Source organism: Macrosteles quadrilineatus, unplaced genomic scaffold (assembly GCF_028750875.1).
Source record: "Macrosteles quadrilineatus isolate MER2022 unplaced genomic scaffold, UCM_ALF_1.0 Scaffold_1__1_contigs__length_201487025, whole genome shotgun sequence".
Classification (NCBI taxonomy): Eukaryota; Metazoa; Arthropoda; class Insecta; order Hemiptera; family Cicadellidae; genus Macrosteles; species Macrosteles quadrilineatus.
In genome coordinates, this window is record NW_026542594.1 from 113,056,308 (window position 1) to 113,074,722 (window position 18,415).

At 33.2% G+C, this 18,415-nt stretch overlaps 1 protein-coding gene across 1 annotated transcript; it reads right to left on the minus strand.

Annotated features, from left to right (window-relative positions):
* Positions 1–2,213: 2,213 nt before the first annotated feature.
* On the minus strand, positions 2,214–17,920 carry LOC128999951 (uncharacterized). Its single transcript, XM_054426746.1, has 5 exons — positions 17,665–17,920; positions 15,769–16,010; positions 15,583–15,716; positions 2,625–2,747; positions 2,214–2,298 (listed from the first exon to the last, which is right to left on the minus strand). Exons 1-5 carry the CDS (start codon positions 17,918–17,920, stop codon positions 2,214–2,216), a joined length of 840 nt encoding a protein of 279 aa, XP_054282721.1.
* Positions 17,921–18,415: the final 495 nt, after the last annotated feature.

The window sequence follows — 18,415 nt, forward strand, 5'->3', positions numbered from 1 at the left end:
GATCATTTTTGCTCGAGTTATTCAAAGATCATACGTTGACATCCGCCATTTTGGAAAATGGCGTCCAGAAAAGAGAGTCCCACTCATACAGAGTGAACACCGGTCAAAATATCATCCCTACTACTATACAATATCATCTAGCATAGTGTTCACCGGTTACCTTTCGGGGTGAGCCAACTTTGTTATTTGACATATTTTACTACATTTGCCTCCCCACTATATGTTGTGTTATTGATTTAATCATTATTTTACAATTGTAGTTTATTTCATTGACACATTAAAAGCAACTAATATACGACTCCAATGGAAGGAAAACCAAGATAAAAACAAGAAACACTGTTAATTTTAAGTAACATAAAATTGATAATTTTAGAAACATATTTAGAATATTTGTCTTTTTATATATGGTTTTTTATTGTAGTCTAAATTAGGGCCTAAGGCCCCTACAACAGGCCACTAGTTATTTAATTAATTGATTCAAATTTCTTTGATTTTATTTAATGTCAGATGGGTTTAAAATAAGAGGATAGTATTTTTAACAATAGGCCTTCTATTTATTTTCTTTTAACAACCGTAAAAAAGCTTGATTTCATTGCTAAACAAAAATAAGATAGCCAAGTTCATAGTAGTTCAAATTGATCGTCTTATAGGCCATTAAATACTAAACTACACTCAATTTGGGCATATAGATTGTTGGTATAGTAAACTGTCCTATATTTATTAGTTGTTCAATTAATCAACAGTTGATTCAGCTCATATTTTCAAATGGATAATTTTCCTTTATTATGTGGTATGATGATGGCAACTTAAAGGGTTTGCATTAGTTATAATGAGATAGAGAGATGAGATGAGCACTGTACAAAATGCAAAAGACATCGTCAAAAAATACAATTAGGTTAATATATACAATCATTATACAAAACTTAACCTAAGAAAAACCAAGCAAACACAGCAAGCAAAATAGGTTTATACTCACATTTGCTCAAATGTCAGGTAGCTCAAGATTCTGACTCTTTGAAAAAGAAAATGTACAGAAAATATACAGTTTCATCCTAACAAAGCACACCATGCAAAAACAAACCATGCAGCTAACTACAAACCCAATAATAATAAAAAAAAAAAAAAACTGCAAACATCAATCAAGTCTTTAAAAAGCTACTTACAATATTACTTGGGATTTTATAAAACTCCTGGATTGAGTACAATGGGTGTGCCAGCAACAGGTTTCTCACACTTGTTTGGAGACTGGTTCCGTGCCTCTGTTGGCAGGTGATTGAATAATTTAGTGACCTCCTCATTTGACTGACTTTTAATCTTACATATGGGACATCAAATTTGTTCTTATTTCTAGTATTATGACAGTGTACATCTTTTCTACTGACTAAAGTACCTTGGCATTATTTAGCTGAAAGTAAAAGCAAAAATACATATAAGCTATAGACAGTCATGATGGCCTCATTAATAAACAGTGGTTTACTGTGTGCAAGGTAGCCAGCACCAGCCAGTAGGGGCCTTCTTTTGCCACAAGAGAACCCTACTAACATTAGAAAATCCACCCCACAATCGCAGTCCATACAGTATGGTTTCTTTGAAAACACATGATTCTAGATCAGTTACTACAAACACCAGAAATATGAGAACTCCAAGTGAGTTTGCTATCAAGTGTTATTCCTAATAATTTCACAGGTTCGCTGTTCTTAGCAACATAATTTAGTGTAAAAACTACGGTTTGTGTTTTTTCTCTGTTTAATAAAAAGTAATTGGCCCGGAACCAGCCTTCGGCCAAATCTAGGGACCTAATACCTACGGTACTTTGTATGGTTGCTCATGGCGTCATTGAGATTCTCAAAATTTTGACTCTTGCATGTGAGGGTGGTGTCATCTGCATAGCAAACAACACCACCATCGATATTGTAACTGACATCATTCATCATAACCAGGAAAAGCCCCTGCTTTTACTTGCAAAAAAACAGGCAAAGCCCTGTTCAACACAGGCAAAGGAAAAGCCCCTGCCCAAGGACCGAACTCTGCGGAACGCCATGGGAGATGACTCTCTCCTGCGAACTTAGTCCATTCACAATCACAGACTGCCTCCTCTCCCACAGATAAGACAGCAAAAACTCCATGGAGCCACCCAAAACACCATAGTGCCCAAGTTAAGACAAAAGGAGCGAGTGGTCGACTGTATCACACAATATACAGCCTTGCTGAGGTCACACAAGATGGCCCCCAGACTCAAAACCACCCAGAGCCTCACTTACCACGCTATCGACTGCATCTACGGTGCCAAGGCCACTCCTGAAACCAAACTGTCAGGAAGAAAACAGACCGTTGCTAACGAAAAAACTCATGTAACTGTTCTTTAGCAATAGCTTCAAACATCTTCGAAAAAATAGGAAGTACCGATATGGGCCAGAAGTTCTCAGGAGAGTCTCTACTTCCTTCCTTATGTATTGTATAGGTACAACCTTTGCTACCTTCAGACAAGATGGAAAAACACTTTCAATCAAGCAGTTGTTTATACAGAAGGTTAATGGAAATAATATATAATTAGTAATTAACTTAACAAAAGAGCTGGATAAAGAGTAAATATCCTTGCTCGAGGTGTTCTTCATATTTCCAACAACTTTCGCCACATGGTTCGGGTCCACCAGATTCCATGTGCGCAGACAGCCAGCCGCAGTTGGTGCAGGGTGAACAAGTTCTTGAGGAGATGCTTCAGAGGCTCCAATACTTTATCTAGCCACCTGGACAGAGTCAATGAAATGGGAGTTGAACACATCAGGATCCACTAGAGTGCCTGTAAATTTCGGGGTAGCTGATTGTGACCTAATAACACCCCACGCTGCCGCACTCTTAATTTTGTGCATATTGTATTCAAGTTTAGCTTGAATCAAGTCTTGCTTATAGCATTTCTTAAGATTATTGTAGTAACTCCTAGATTCCTTTGTTTTTGTACTTATGTAGACATCATAGGCATAGAGTACCCATTTCTTCTTCTCCTTAAGAGATTGATTCACCCATGACGGTAAAACAACTTTCTTGGATAGGTTTTGTTTAGTCTAAACAACTCTCTCCGGGAAAATTTCATTAAAAATGCATAGAAAAAAAGCATCAGAGTTGGATTCAGCATTTGTCCACACAAGGACCCTACTCCAGTCAACACAACAAAGTCTTTCCCCAAACAAGGTAACTTTACTAGTAGTAATAGGTCGTATTAGTTTGTATAGGCCTACTAAGACAAAGAATAATAGTGTACATATTACAGGAATGTCTAATGTAACCATTATTTTTTCTGTGTCAGAAGTACGTGTAAATAGTAAGTTAAAAGTTGTCACAAAGAAAATATTAATATGTCGTAGTAAAGAATGTTGGAGAATAAAAATAATAAGTAAAAAATAAAAAATAAAAGCGTCCTTGTTAATTTTGTATAACTCAAGTAATAAATCGGGTTGAATATCTTCAGTAAAACTTTAAAAAGACGTATGTAGTATTGATATTGACTACGAAATCTCCCAAACACATAAATATCGGAAAATATTTCTCCACTGAGATATTCAAATAAACGATATTCACTTACAACCTCACTCTATACCAACATTTTATTCCTTTCAATTTTTTTATGCTAAAATAATGTTATACACTATTTATTTAAAAACAAAATTATGGTTCTTGTATAAACGTTTATTTTTACGTTGAGAGTTATAGCTATTTTTTGTTTGTTTGTATGAAATAACCATTTAACAACAATCTTGGTATTAACTTACTAGGTTGTGATTTTAAATACAGTTAAAACCCGTCTATTTTTCTAAGTTAAAAGGGGAAAGGTGCATCAATTACTAGACAAATATGAATATATATAAAACAATATTTGAATAAACCACTAATATTATTGTAAAGTAAATAATATTTTAACATGCAACGAAGCCGAAATGTCAGCAACTAGTGTTTCTCCTAGTTTTTCGACGTGGTCGTACCCAAAAGACCAAGGACTTTGTGTTAATATTTTAACTAATTACGTTTAACACATATTTACACAGTTACAAAAACCACCATACAAATTATTACTGTGAAGCTTAATCATCTGCAAGGTACTCATCTTGACATCATAAATTTACTGGGCTAAATTGTTTTAAAACACAACAACATTGTTTCGTCAAAATAATCTGTAGGTCTATGGCCAGGTGTTCTTAGGTGTCTTATCCGTTTTTCTGTTCACTTCATTTACTTAATTTCTTTGTGATAAAAACAAAGTCAGTTGGATCCAGATGATTTCAACTGTAGGGTGTAAACATCAATAACAATGGATATTGTATTAAAATGGTGGGTAAAGCAATAACTCTTCTCGACGAGCAGACCCTAACAAAAGGCTGAAATAATTCCTCTTTTATGTCTTTGAATCGGTCATAACGCCATTAATTTTATTTTGAACCGTTAAATTGAAGTAATATGGCATAGAACTATGCCAGATAAAATATTGATTTACATACGGATTTTCTCAAAATGCATGGACCAAAAATGTTTTTTGTTATTTTAAACAAAAAACAAATGTATATTCAACGCATTCTTTGAAATTATTGTGTTATATAAAAACTCACTACAACTTGAGGCCATAAAAGACTGAATCTACATTACTAGGTAGAATCATAAATACAAAAAGTTACATCGATTTTTTTACATGGCTAGAAGTAGAAAATAAAGAAGGCTTAAACTTATTTATTAATAAAATAAAAAAAACCTTGGGATGGAACAAGACTATTGAATCTGAATGATACTTTTTAATGAATTGTCCTTATCCTAAGAGCATATATTTATAAACTTCCTAATTAGCCTACTTTATATCAAACCATTTTTTTTATAAAACACCTTCGTAAAATATTTTTTCATAATTCCAGGTTGAAACACTGTTATATTATCAATTGCAATATTATAAATATTATCAATCACGTATAAAAATATACTAGTGCACCCTTGCGGCTCTAAGCACCGAAAAATCGTTTTAAAAATAAAAGGAGAATAAACTAATACAAACTTAAATGAACAAAAATGGTGCCAGTCAAGTACCACTTCTTCGAACACCACTCTTAGATGTAGAAAACATCCATCTGGAAGTACCTCTGGTTACCAGTTTCGTTGATGAAAAATTTAGTGCCAATAAATGACCTAAACCTACTGAGGGCAACATAAAGTTGGCCGTGAGTGAATACAGGCTTAGGTAGGTAAATTGCAGATTTAGTTAGTGATTGGCCCTGTGCTTTAGCAAACGCTAATAGGACAAAACGACTGCTGTATAAATGTTATCAATCAAAGTACCGTAAATCTTTTTATCTGTTATGTCTTCTGTTATTTCTTCTATGAGATCCCAAAAATTCTCATGAAATACTCTTACTACTAAATCTGGTCTCATGTTTGCGGGTTCGTTGTACTTCAGATTTGATTTAATCTCTTCCAAATTTGAATTGCAAGTAAAGGTAATAAACAGATCAGGCTTACCTTGTTGACGAACTATTGCCATTGCATCCAAGTGGTTGCTATGTAGATTTCGATTGCTGCCCTTAAATGATTTTGGAAGTATGACCTGCCGACCAACATAAGTTTCAGCGCGATTTCGAATAGCATCGTGAAGGTTCATGTAGAGTTCAGCCCAAAGTATAGAATCCCAAAGTGTAGATCGTTGCGATGATCAGTTTTAGTAGTGAACAAAGTATAGATTGTAGAATATTATTCCATATTGTAAAAAGAAAGCTAATTACCAGTAGTTTATCATGTTTGATCTCTTTCCACTATATGTTTAGATACTTCTGTATAGCCCAGCGGTTTTAACATTTAAATTTTAACAAAGACTCTTAACACTTTAGGTCAGGTGGGGTTTGATCGGTAATGGACACTTTACCCCTACAGTGGTTTTATGTCGTTGTTTACAACACCGCAAAGTGCTTCATGTTAGATGTTTTGGCGTCGTAAGAGCTTGTCAAAACAGCTTTTACCAAAGTATTATATCCGTTATTATTATTATTATTATTATATCCGTATTATACCGTTAATTATATCCGTACTCATTCGTACTTGTTTTTGAATAGATAAACAAAAATATAAAATAAATATTATATTCATCAGGATTTAAAATTAGTGTGTAATAGTTCATAACTAAATTATAACTCTTATCACGTTCGTTATTTTCGTATATTTTCAATATCTTTAACCTGGATTTAATTTTAATTATATCCCGTTAACTACGTAATGTTTGTTTATTTGCACATATTTTTGTATAGTACAAAATTGAATTGTAAACCACTATTTAGATGTATCACTTCCTTGGTTTGCTTTTTACATTTTATTTATACAGAACACCTCTTCGGGAAATTAAAATGAATTATAAAAGGAAATATAATGCAATATAAAGATGTCATATAAGTTATATTTTATAAGCTGATTTATAACAAAGATTTGTAGGTATAAAATACAGAGCACAATTTTCTGGTGGTTTTCACTTTAAAAAGAAGAAAAGTCGAGGAAATTAGCTTGTCAGCCACACAGGTCGGGTGACGTGTAGTTAAGAGACTACCAATTCTCTTCTAAAACGTCAACATATTGTAGGTCAAATGCGAAATATAACCTGGAGCTTTCCTTTACCACTGATGGAAGTGAGGATTTATTTTACACTCAATAGGCCTATGCAGCACATTGAAGAGTTTGCTATGGATTCTAGTTAATTGTATTAGCATACAATACTATGTAAAAACACCAAAGTAAGTTATGGAACGATAATAACTGCTAATGCACTCTGTATTATCGGGTAATTTGTTTTCACAGACCTACTAATCATTGTTCTGAAGATATGTATGTATCTGTTAAAGAGTTCAGTCTAAATTAATTTGATGCTATCACCTAAATATATCTCATAAGCCCGTTTTTATTTATACATATTAAGTAGTTAAGATAGGTAAGGGATTTATGGATAATTGAAATGGAGTTGATATTGATGTTGTTCGTTTGAGTGAGGTAGTATATGCATTGGTAACCATATGTCTTTGGTATATGTACCATTATAGTCTTTCAATGGTATACATGTTTTGTTTATGTTGTAAATAAGTTAAACGGTACCCCAGGTAAAACATTCATCAGCATGAATACATTATTTTAACACTGGTATAAACATTTAATTATTCATCAACATACCTATCAGAGAGTAAAGTAGATATTGATCCCTCTACTAAACCGTAGTTCTACAATAATGTGTCTTGCTTAACCGTGGCTTTTATAAACATGATTTTGCTTTAAGTTCGTCTGAAGAATGGTAACTAACAACAAAGAGTAGAAAAGAATGACAATGTAAAAACTGGTCATGCTTAAGCTTCTTATATGTAAAATAATACCGTATTAGTTGTATTAAGATATATAAGATTACCTATAACTTTAATAGGGCCCAAAACTTGTTGCCGAGGCAAAGTGAATTCAGTGCAATACCCATTTACATTTTCAAGATTATTTTTGTTTTGAACAGTTGTTAGATGAATATAACTACTAATTTACAATGTATTTCTTGATTTTAGATCCAACCTATTAGAGTTAATTACGTACATTTAAATAAATCCCCACAGGAAGTTAATAACTTGTTTACAGAATTCTTAGGTGTGCTATGGCTCTAATATGAATCTTTAATCATTAAAACGGCTTTAGTAGGATGGCTGGTAAAAATAGATATCAGAGAAAGCCCTTACCATGCCCTTAGATGCCTTAGATGCTTAAGTCTATAGCAAGATTAAGACTATTACAGGACTTTAATTAATAATATAATATGTAAAAATAGCATAAACAAATCTCTGCTTGGGAATATGGAAGTATTTCGGTAGCTGGGAAAAGTATGCTACGGTTGAAATATGGTTATATTTTGATAGCAACTACGGACAACAGTTATGGCAGAGCTGTCGCTAGAAATCAAAGTTTGATAAAACCCCAAACAAACATGAAAAACAAATGAATTTCTGTCCAACTATTTTAACAGTGGCTTATACTACTATTTACAATGCACAAATGAGAAGAGACATATTTTTCAGTAGGTATAGATGTGCTGTTATAAATCAGTCACAATGGACAAAGACTGACACGCCTGTTTATCCCATTGTTGTCCATTTTTGTGACTGTCAAAGCCAGTCGTCATATTTTCTCTCCATCCTTTATATTATTTCTATATAATTTAATGGACATCTTAAGTTGGCTTCTGAAAAATTTGAAAAAAATATCCAATGACCTTAGTTGTCACCAAAACACTAACGTGCATTAATTTACATGATGTTGAAAGCATTTTACTGAATTCATTGTATTTGTCTGGGGAACTTATAACTCATAGGTAACCTGCTCGTATTTTACACAAGCTTATCTATATGTAAGTAATGTATACACGATCCCAAATAAAATTAGAGAAATAGTAAACCTACTTACGGACTAACGGTCATGTACCGTATTAATACATTAGAATATATTGTCCATGATTAACTCCTCAATAAAAAGCTGACAAATAGTTTACAAAATACAAAGGCATCCATACTAAGAGCAATATCCTCTACTCAGTATAAAAAATTGAATTTTTGATCACGTGAACATTTAAAATTTATGTATGTACCTGGTATTGATTTATTTATTGTGCAAAATGTTTGACTTAGGGATACTAGTCGCATACAGGGTGATTGATTTGTGTATATACAATATATCTTTACAACCTCAAACAGAAAGGGCTTAGAAATGCAATTTACATTATTTTAAAACAAATTTAATGAGGTTTCATTTGATATGCAGGGTTTAATCATAAATCTACATGCATGCCAGTATTTGCAGTACATTTATATAGTCGTCTATTTTATTTTATATATTTCTCCTTCTTTAGATGACAAATTTCTATTTTTTGTCACTTATTTAGGTCAATTATACATTTTATGTCTGGTCATAATCAATGCGACATTTATGCAGTTTTGTTTCAAGTTAAAACCATAAAAAAATGTTCAAACTTGTAAATTATACATATTTTATTAGCTTATGGCAAAATATTGAAGGAGTTAGTGGAAGAAAAACTTTAATAGATAATAACAACCCCCCCCCCCCCAAAGACAAATTTCCATTTACTTGTTTGTATAAAATAAAATAAAATTCTCACTAACCATTGGGTGTACGTCAGCGATTAATCATACTACATTATGTTGACATACTATGAACAAAAAACTAAGAAAGTATTTGCAAAATATTATTTTTGGGGGTGAACAGTCAACAATAGCAAAAAACTAATTTTTACTCAATGACCTCTGGGGACATTGAAACGTAAAAGTATATCGGTTAGGTCCATGCCTTAAAATAACAGTGTGTTCCTCATATTGCCAATTCGTAAAAACTACAGAAATAAAAACAAGCTCTTTCCCTGAATACTTGTCCTATGAAAATGAGTAGAGGGAAGGACGGTTATTATCACATGACGTCATAATTAATGTAATTAGGTAAGAATATAGTGATAGGGAGTATCGTAGTCAGGGCTGGGCATGTACTCTGGTGATGTGTGTGATCACAGATGTTGTAGATGGTATTGTTATTAGGTCAAGGACGTCTGAATGTGTTTTAAAAATATTCTGTACTTATAGGTAAAATATTGTAGTATATTTTCATTTTTGATCTATCCATCTACTAGCTGCCGCATGAGTTCTTCAAACGCCTGATTTAAAAAATATGTTGTGCTGGTAACTTTGGGATCTTGTATTATTAACATAGTTATGTCTACTGTGTTTTGTCCTTGATTACTATTTGAGTTATCTGTTAATGGAGATATATTGTTGTCCGTTGTCGAAGATATTTTGTTTTCTTGAATAGAAGGAGCATTTCCAGAGGACATGTTCACCTAGTGATTGGTAATAGTCAAATGACTGGTAATTCGCACTGTTAACACTTATATAGTGCTTATAGAAGTTTGGGTAATAGGTTTCAGTCTTAATATTGTCTTGCCTAAGACGGGAGGAAAACATGTGCACGTACGCATGCGCGTCACGTAACTTGCTCCATCCTGTAGGCACGACTTTAGGTACCTAGACATCCTGTCTGTGTTGGCTTGAACAATGTGAACAGCCTACTTGGATTGAATAATTGATATATTGAGTTCTGTTTGGAATGTAGCATCTAGACACTTTATGCAGTTCTGCAATTATTTGCATCTTATAGGTAAGTAGCGTTGCACTTTTATTGTCACTGCATAATCTTCAAGGTCTGTCTGCAGCGTCAACTAACCAGTATTCACTTGTCTTTGCTAGTGAACCTATTCCTCGAATACTGTAGTCTGTGAACATTAATTACCAATTATCTTGTTGCTTTATTTAATTTCGAGCGTTTTGATTATATTTGCCGATTTTTTAAGTTCAAGTGTTTCTAGTTCTACATATTCCACATCTACATATTGTGATTTGGGGATTTTTCTGATACAGGTAATTATACTCTCTTAATATATTAGTTCTTACTGTTTTAGACCTTAAATACATAAAGCTATTTGTATGGAAAATATTTTGAGTTCTGTTGTTGAGCTTGTGGTTTTACGAAAATTTCTATATATATTAAATTAGTAGTTTTTCAATATGAGACAGTTGAATTAAGATTGCTTAATCATTTAATGTATGTCTCATATTTTGTAATAGATTTTATTCATACAGGCAATTAATCTTTCTTGTGGCATATATTTATAACTATTATTATATTAGTACTAGAGAACCCGTGCTTCAATTTGAGTAATTCTAGCTATATCTTAGAGTTGTTTAAACACTTGTTAGAAAATAATTTTAAATATCTCTTTTTGTGTTGTAAAAGGTTTGCCTACATTATTTTTTTTTTTGCTCTCAGTTTTAACTGATAACTTCCAATGAATGCTAAACGATCTGCTTCAATTTGGGTTAACATGTTACAACAAAGTTTTTACAGCATTGAGAATTAAAGAAAACTGTTGCCTAACTGATAGCCTGTGTTGCGTAATTTAAGTTTGGGTAATTTTATTTCTTTGATTTGAGACTTCCCGCTAATACTAAGGTGGTCTGCCGTTACACTTTAGACGCATAAATGAGCGAAGCATTATTTAAAGATTGTCAATGGCTAAAGCAGCTAACACCCTACAATATGTTCCCTTTCAACAGATGCACCGTTTGTTTGCCCGATATTATTTAAGTTCTAAAGAATGACAAATTTATCTGATAGTTCATACTGTACCTTTGTAGTGAAACTGGCCATCCTGACCATTTGCTTGTACTTTGTAAATGTGCATAGCAGGATGTACTCGTGCAATCAAAATTTGTTCTACAATCGCCAGGTCAGTTAATTCGTTCGGGGCACTTGACACATCCATATTATTTAACGCCGTGAATTACGTTGCATTTGAACGACAACGGGAACAAATTGGTAATTGATTTGAAGCTGTTAGTCGTTGCTGATGACAGTTAGTCCAAAGTGTAAAATTTTAGTGCATCTAATTCATGTTGGAATTGATTAGCTATCTGCCTATCATTATCAGCTTCATCTGGTTCTTTTTGTTCACGACACCACTCTCTTACAATATTTGCATTATTGGTGCGACGACCAATATTACGTTGGGCCTTTGAGCAACAAACAAATATAGCAAAACTGTTACTTCCATTGATAAACTGTTACATTCCAACTTTAACCTAGGATGAAAGTAAACATTGAAATGTAAACAAAACAGTTACAAACAATTAATATATGTTTATCTTATTTAAATGAAATGAGATAAACCCATATGTCATAAACCCAATATAATTTTTATTTCAACTTACATTAAAATAACAAGCGAAATTGTGTGACCCGTAAAATAAAATCCAGAAGGAAATTCGCAAATATTTTTTACCAAAACATTGTACTCAGTATTGTTTAGCTGTTGGCCAAATTTCATATTAATTGGTCAAGCCATTACATTCTGATGCTCTTATAAAGAAGTTACAAAGTGAGGGAAAGTGAGCTTCGCTCAATAATGGGGGTGTGACTTTTAGTTTTCTCAAAAGTTTATGGGTGCTTTTGGCTTTATATATAGATATAGTTTGATTCAAATTTTTAAGATGGAAGAAACTGTTAGTGATATTTATTGAGAATAGCCTCTCATCCTGTTATGTGTTAAATCATAACATAACTGCTTTTTGTGGTCATTTGATAACTTCTAAATTAAGTCTTTTGACTTTAGTAAAATATAGCTGGAATAGATTGCTTCTTTCTTATTTGATTTTTATCGAGAATTACCTCACATACTGTTAGGTCTAAAATCGTAACATATCTGCTTTTTGTGATCATTTGATGAATTATAAATTGCTTCTTTCTTATATGGTTGTTTGAGATGGAAGTAAATGTTAGTGATTTCCTTGTTTGATTTTTATTGGGAATCGCTTCACACTGCTAGGTTTTTAAATAATAATAAAACAGTTTTTGTCATCTTTCGATTAGTTTAATTTACGTTTTTGACTTTGTTAAAATGTAGGTGTTTCCTTATACGATTGTTTATAATGGATATAATGTTAGTGATTTTCTTATTTGATTTTTATTATGAATTGCAATTGTATATGATTGAAAATAACTGATAGCTATTTCCTTCTTGCGACAGTAATAAAACTGTTTTTGTGATCATTCAAAGGTTTGAAATTCGACTTTGTTAAAATGTAGCTTTATTGGGAATCGCTTCACACTGCTAGGTTTTTAAATAATAAAACAGTTTTTGTGATCTTTCGATTAATTTAATATACGTTTTTGACTTTGTTAAAATGTAGGTGTTTCCTTATACGATTGTTTATAATGGAAATAATGTTAGTGATTTTCTTATTTGATTTTTATTGGGAATTGTATATGATTGAAAATAACTGATGGCTATTTCCTTCTTGCGACAGTAATAAAACTGTTTTTGTGATCATTCAAAGGTTTGAATTTCGACTTTGTTAAAATGTAGCTTTATTGGGAATTGCTTCACACTGCTAGGTTTTTAAATAATAAAACAGTTTTTGTGATCTTTCGATTAATTTAATATATGTTTTTGACTTTGTTAAAATGTAGGTGTTTCCTTATACGATTGTTTATAATGGAAATAATGTTAGTGATTTTCTTATTTGATTTTTATTGGGAATTGTATATGATTGAAAATAACTGATGGCTATTTCCTTCTTGCGACAGTAATAAAACTGTTTTTGTGATCATTCAAAGGTTTGAATTTCGACTTTGTTAAAATGTAGCTTTATTGGGAATCGCTTCACACTGCTAGGTTTTTAAATAATAAAACAGTTTTTGTGATCTTTCGATTAATTTAATATATGTTTTTGACTTTGTTAAAATGTAGGTGTTTCCTTATACGATTGTTTATAATGGAAATAATGTTAGTGATTTTCTTATTTGATTTTTATTGGGAATTGCAATTGTATATGATTGAAAATAACTGATAACTTTTTCCTTCTTGCGACAGTAATAAAACTGTTTTTGTGATCATTCAAAGGTTTGAATTTTGACTTTGTTAAAATGTAGCTTGATGAAGATGATTCTTATACGATTGTTTAAGATAGAAAATACTGTCAGTGATTTCCTTATTTGATTGTTATTGGGAATGGTTTGAAAACAATAATCAAACTATCTCATAGGTCTTTAAGCAATAACAAAACCGTTTTATGTATCTTCTGATAATTTGAAATTAAAATATAGCTTGCTTAAGATTTTTTTTTTCAAAATAAATGCATAAAATGGTTACAATACTTAATAAATTTAATGTGCATTTTCTTTTCTAGAGTTATCGTGGCCTAACTTTATACACCAAGTGTTCCTGATTTCTACTGAAATAGGTAGGTCTAATTACTCTCTGTTCCATATTGTGTTTGCGTAGCTGAAATGATGTGATATATTAGTTGAAATCTACATGTATAATTAAATATATTGCATGGGTTACATATTGGTGTCTGCTAAATGTTGTTGTATTCTCATATTGTAATTAGCTTGGTTAGTAATTTAATTGATTTAATATCTTGTTCTTGAGGCCTGAAGAAAATTGTTTCTCTGATTATATACCATTCTTAAGCGAACAACTTATACCTTTTAATGGACTTTACTTCAGTTTTAAGCATGTATATTGTTTTGGATTGATACAAATATGATTAGTAGCTGCACGTGTTAGTTACACCCCCCCCCCTTTGCTTCATTATTGCGAGACTTCCACTACACCACTTGTCCGTTGATTGGCTGAGTAGACCACGCCCCCAGTGAGCCCTCCCCACTACACCACCTGTCCTGTGATTGGCTGAGTAGACCACACCCCCATATAGCCCGGCCCCCCACCAGAGCGCATAAAACTAGTTGGAGTTCTTTCAAACTTCACTGTTCATCACGTGCTCTTGCCAGGTACACATCATGTGCACAAGCAAGCTGCACATCAAGTGATGAACGGTGAGCTAACTTATGCAATGTTGGGCCCGCATTCATATATCAGCTCATTTCTTTTTCAGGTTAATAATAACTAATCTTTTGTTGAATTGCTATGTTTACTTGTTTTTTCCTTTCAGGTTAACTAACTTGTTGTTGCATTACTATATTCACTTGTTTTGTTTTCTGGTTAACTAACTTGTTGTTTATTTTGTTTGCAGGTTGACCTCCAATGTATATGTCTAATCATTTTCAGGTTAAACTCTATCCTTCCTTAACACACATAGAGGCAAGAAAACCTTATGTGTTTCCTTAAAGTGCAAAATGGCATGAAAACCAATTGTACTTAGATCTCCATACCCTATTCAAATCTTGTCTATATGTCTAATCATTTTCAGGTTAAACTCTATCCTTCCTTAACACACATAGAGGCAAGAAAACCTGATGTTTCCTTAAAGTGCAAAATGGCATGAAAACCAATTGTACTTAGATCTCCATACCCTATTCAAATCTTGTCTATATGTCTAATCATTTTCAGGTTAAACTCTATCCTTCCTTAACACACATAGAGGCAAGAAAACCTTATGTGTTTCCTTAAAGTGCAAAATGGCATGAAAACCAATTGTACTTAGATCTCCATACCCTATTCAAATCTTGTCTATATGTCTAATCATTTTCAGGTTCTTCATGCATGTACTGTTGTAGTCTTACTTGTAGATAGTCTTGTAGATACTATGCACCAGTAGTTGTGTTTTGGTGTTGGTAGTTTGAATCTTTGCACTACTATTTTTCTTGCATGGCTTTCGGTTTTTTTTTAATAGAGGATGACCTTGACCTACTTTTATGATTGGTTAGTTGAAACTTTATCTTTGAAAATAGTTTATCATTCCATAGCCAAACTCTTCCTATTAGATATAATTATTTCCCACTCCCCACCCTTTTACAACACTCCTAACTTCCCCCACTCTGTCCTATACCTATATCCCCCACCACTTGGAGTGGGTATATATGTGAGAGCATTTTGGTTAATAACATCATTCTGTTGCCTGCCTGCAGAAGAGCCATGGACCCCTGCTTCAGAAAGACCACTAAGCCGATGAAGCCGGTGGCTGGAGTGAAAAGGTCCAAACTTCTCCAGGCATTGAATGGGGAAATAAGGAAAGAATGTACTGTCTCCAAGACGATTCAGGAGCCTGGACCTTCTTCTGCTGCTGCCAACACTTCTTCTGGACCTTCTGCTGCTGCCAACACTTCAAAGCCTCTGCCTGTCTCCAAGATTTCTCCAGAGCCTGGATCGTCAACTTCTATCGTCAAGAATATTCAAGAGCCTGGACCTTCTTCTTCTGCTGCCAACACTTTGAAACCTAGGCCTCCATCATCGCCATCGTCTTCTTCTTCTTCATCCTCGTCTTTTGACTCCTTGTCTTCATCATCCTCGTCCTCGTCTTCTACGTCATCCCCCCGAAAACAAAGAAATATGTCCCCCCTATCAATGCTACTTTCTCCCTTGATTGTCTCCTTACTATCCCCTATCAAATCTCCTGAAAAGCCATCTCCTCCCAAAGATAAGCCGTCTCCTCTCAAAAACAAGTCATCTCCTAACAAAGATAAGTCATCTCCAAAACCTCAAACACCTAACCTAACTCTTCCTAATTTAAATCCATCCTCAAACCAGATTACCAACATAGATTCTCCTGAAATAACCATTCCATTACCTCCACCCAAATCCCTCCCTGCTGCACCTGCTGTTGTAAGAAAACTATTTGCAAAACCCGAGTCCTCAAAAGAATCCCTTCCCTCACAAAAAACCCCTTCTGAAAAAATGCAAAAACTTATGGCAAAAAGACGAGCAGCATTTAAGATCAAGTCTCAATGTACTTATGTTTTCCAAAAAGGGGTGAAAAAAGGTGAGCGCTGTGAAAAATCCTGCTTTTCCGATACCAATGTGTGTAGCCTCCACACTAAGGGGAAAAGCAGGATGGTACCCGCCCAACCTAAAATTGTTAATAATAATCCTGTCACAGAAAATCCTCCATCATTTGAAAGATCAAGACCATCAATTATTGTACAAAATCAGGCTCAGGAAAAATCTTGCTTATCTGATCCGGCACCGAGCACCTCCCGTGTTGTTGTGATAAACAAGATCTTACCCAGCCAACCACGGACGTCAGGCTTTGCTCGACCCTGTCGTCCACCACAAATTATTGCCAAAAAAACCAGAATTAATAGGTTGCCCAAAAACAAAAAGTTAGAAATTCTAATGATGACACCTAGTGGTGAAGTCATTTTAAAAGAAGGAAATGACAGGTTCCGCCTTAAATTACCAAGAGGCATGACCATCCCGAATACACCACACCGATACTACTTAATTCGTGATCGGTCTTCGGGATTGGTTACAGTAACATTGTAAATTGGTTTTTAGTTTTAACGTGTTTTTATTATTTTCTTTATTTTCCTTTAGTATGCAAAAATTGGGAACGCATTTGTTGTATCATAACAAATGCGTTCCCAATTTTTGCATTCAAAGAGTGACCTTGAGCTTTTCAACCTATTTTATCGTAAAGGTTTAGGAACACATTTGTCATAACCTTATAATGTGTTCCTAAAGTTTTGTGTATAATATATTTAGACCAAGTTATATTTAACATTTTAATCGTTCATATTGTACAATAAAGATTATATTTCTTCAATGCCATGCTGTATAACTTAACAATTCAAGGTAAAATATATACATATATATACTTATTTGTAGTAACTTTCTCAGGCTAATTCCTCCATATATATATATATATTCTATTGTTTTTGAACTCTTATCTTTATACTTAAACTTTAAATTATTCCTGGACTTTCAAATTAAATCAAAATAGCATTTATTTAGCAAAACAAAATTTACTTCATATTAGTTCAATACAAAAACTGTTTACAATATATTTTATATTTTGTCATTATTTGTTTTTTCTATTTAGACAAAAATAAAATGTGCTTGAATTTTATGTTTAGTTTTTCTTATGAAAACCTTATCTATTGTTAATATTCCAAATCATTTTAGGTACTCATAATTAAGACCAATACAGTCATAGAATATTGTTAAAGCGTAATACTGTGCCCAAACAATTAGGTCAAGGTCAAACTGAAGAATTTTTAAAAAACAATAAAATAGCTACATGTTTTATGATTCACTCTCTGAACTAAATGATAATCTTCTACGAACATTACCACAAAACTGTAATATTCGACAAAGTTTGTTTTCACCATTTTCAACTTCATCTGCTTGAACTGGAATCGTTGGTGTTTCACAATAGTCCGAATGAAATTCTTTAATTGGTGTGTCTTCAGTGGGTTGAATTTGTTCATTAATAAACTCTTCGTCCACTTGTTCTTCTAGCATCTCTTGCAAGTCCTCGTCACTTTCTGTATTGTTTTCTTCCACATTCCCTGCTTCATCAAAATCAGTCGGTAAGATTCTGGGCTCTACTCCAGTAAGGTATGTGTGGTCTGTAGGAGGCATTGTGAATGTGTATGCTAAACCCCTATTTCAGGTGTTATTTATAAAATACTTAAGCCATTGGTGGGGGGTTTAACACGCCCCTTCATTGAATAAAAATGGAGTGGGGGTTATACACTGTGCTATATATATGAGTCCTGAGCCCCACCCATATCATTACTGTGAATACAACCATGCAGTGTGTAATGTAGATAGTTTTCTAAGTAGTGTCTTAAACCTGCAAAAATGTATCAATGTGAAAATTGTTGGGAGTCTTTTGAGGATGAATTGCTCTTAAATATTCATCATGAACTCTTACATAGACCTAATGAATCTTCAGCACCGATGGAATATGAAGATTTCGTTGAAGACCCCTTCTTGCAACAGAATAGATCAACAGTTATACAGTATGCACCACCAAACCAACAATTGTCAGTAGAAATATTAGCTCAAGCATTTCCTAAAGCAATAGTAAACCATTTCAAAATTTCTAATAACAATTATGAATTGTCAGATTTT

What these genes read in the sequence shown, in the direction of transcription:
- LOC128999951 (XM_054426746.1), bottom strand. Translation starts at nt 17,920, where the DNA reads ATGCCTCCTACAGACCACACATACCTTACTGGAGTAGAGCCCAGAATC. An exon ending in ATGGAGGCCTAGGTTTCAAA is followed by an intron (nt 15,717 to 15,768) that starts GTGTTGGCAGCA and finishes TCTTGACGATAG; the next exon opens with AAGTTGACGATCCAGGCTCT. An exon ending in CCTGAATCGTCTTGGAGACA is followed by an intron (nt 2,748 to 15,582) that starts GTACATTCTTTC and finishes GACTCTGTCCAG; the next exon opens with GTGGCTAGATAAAGTATTGG.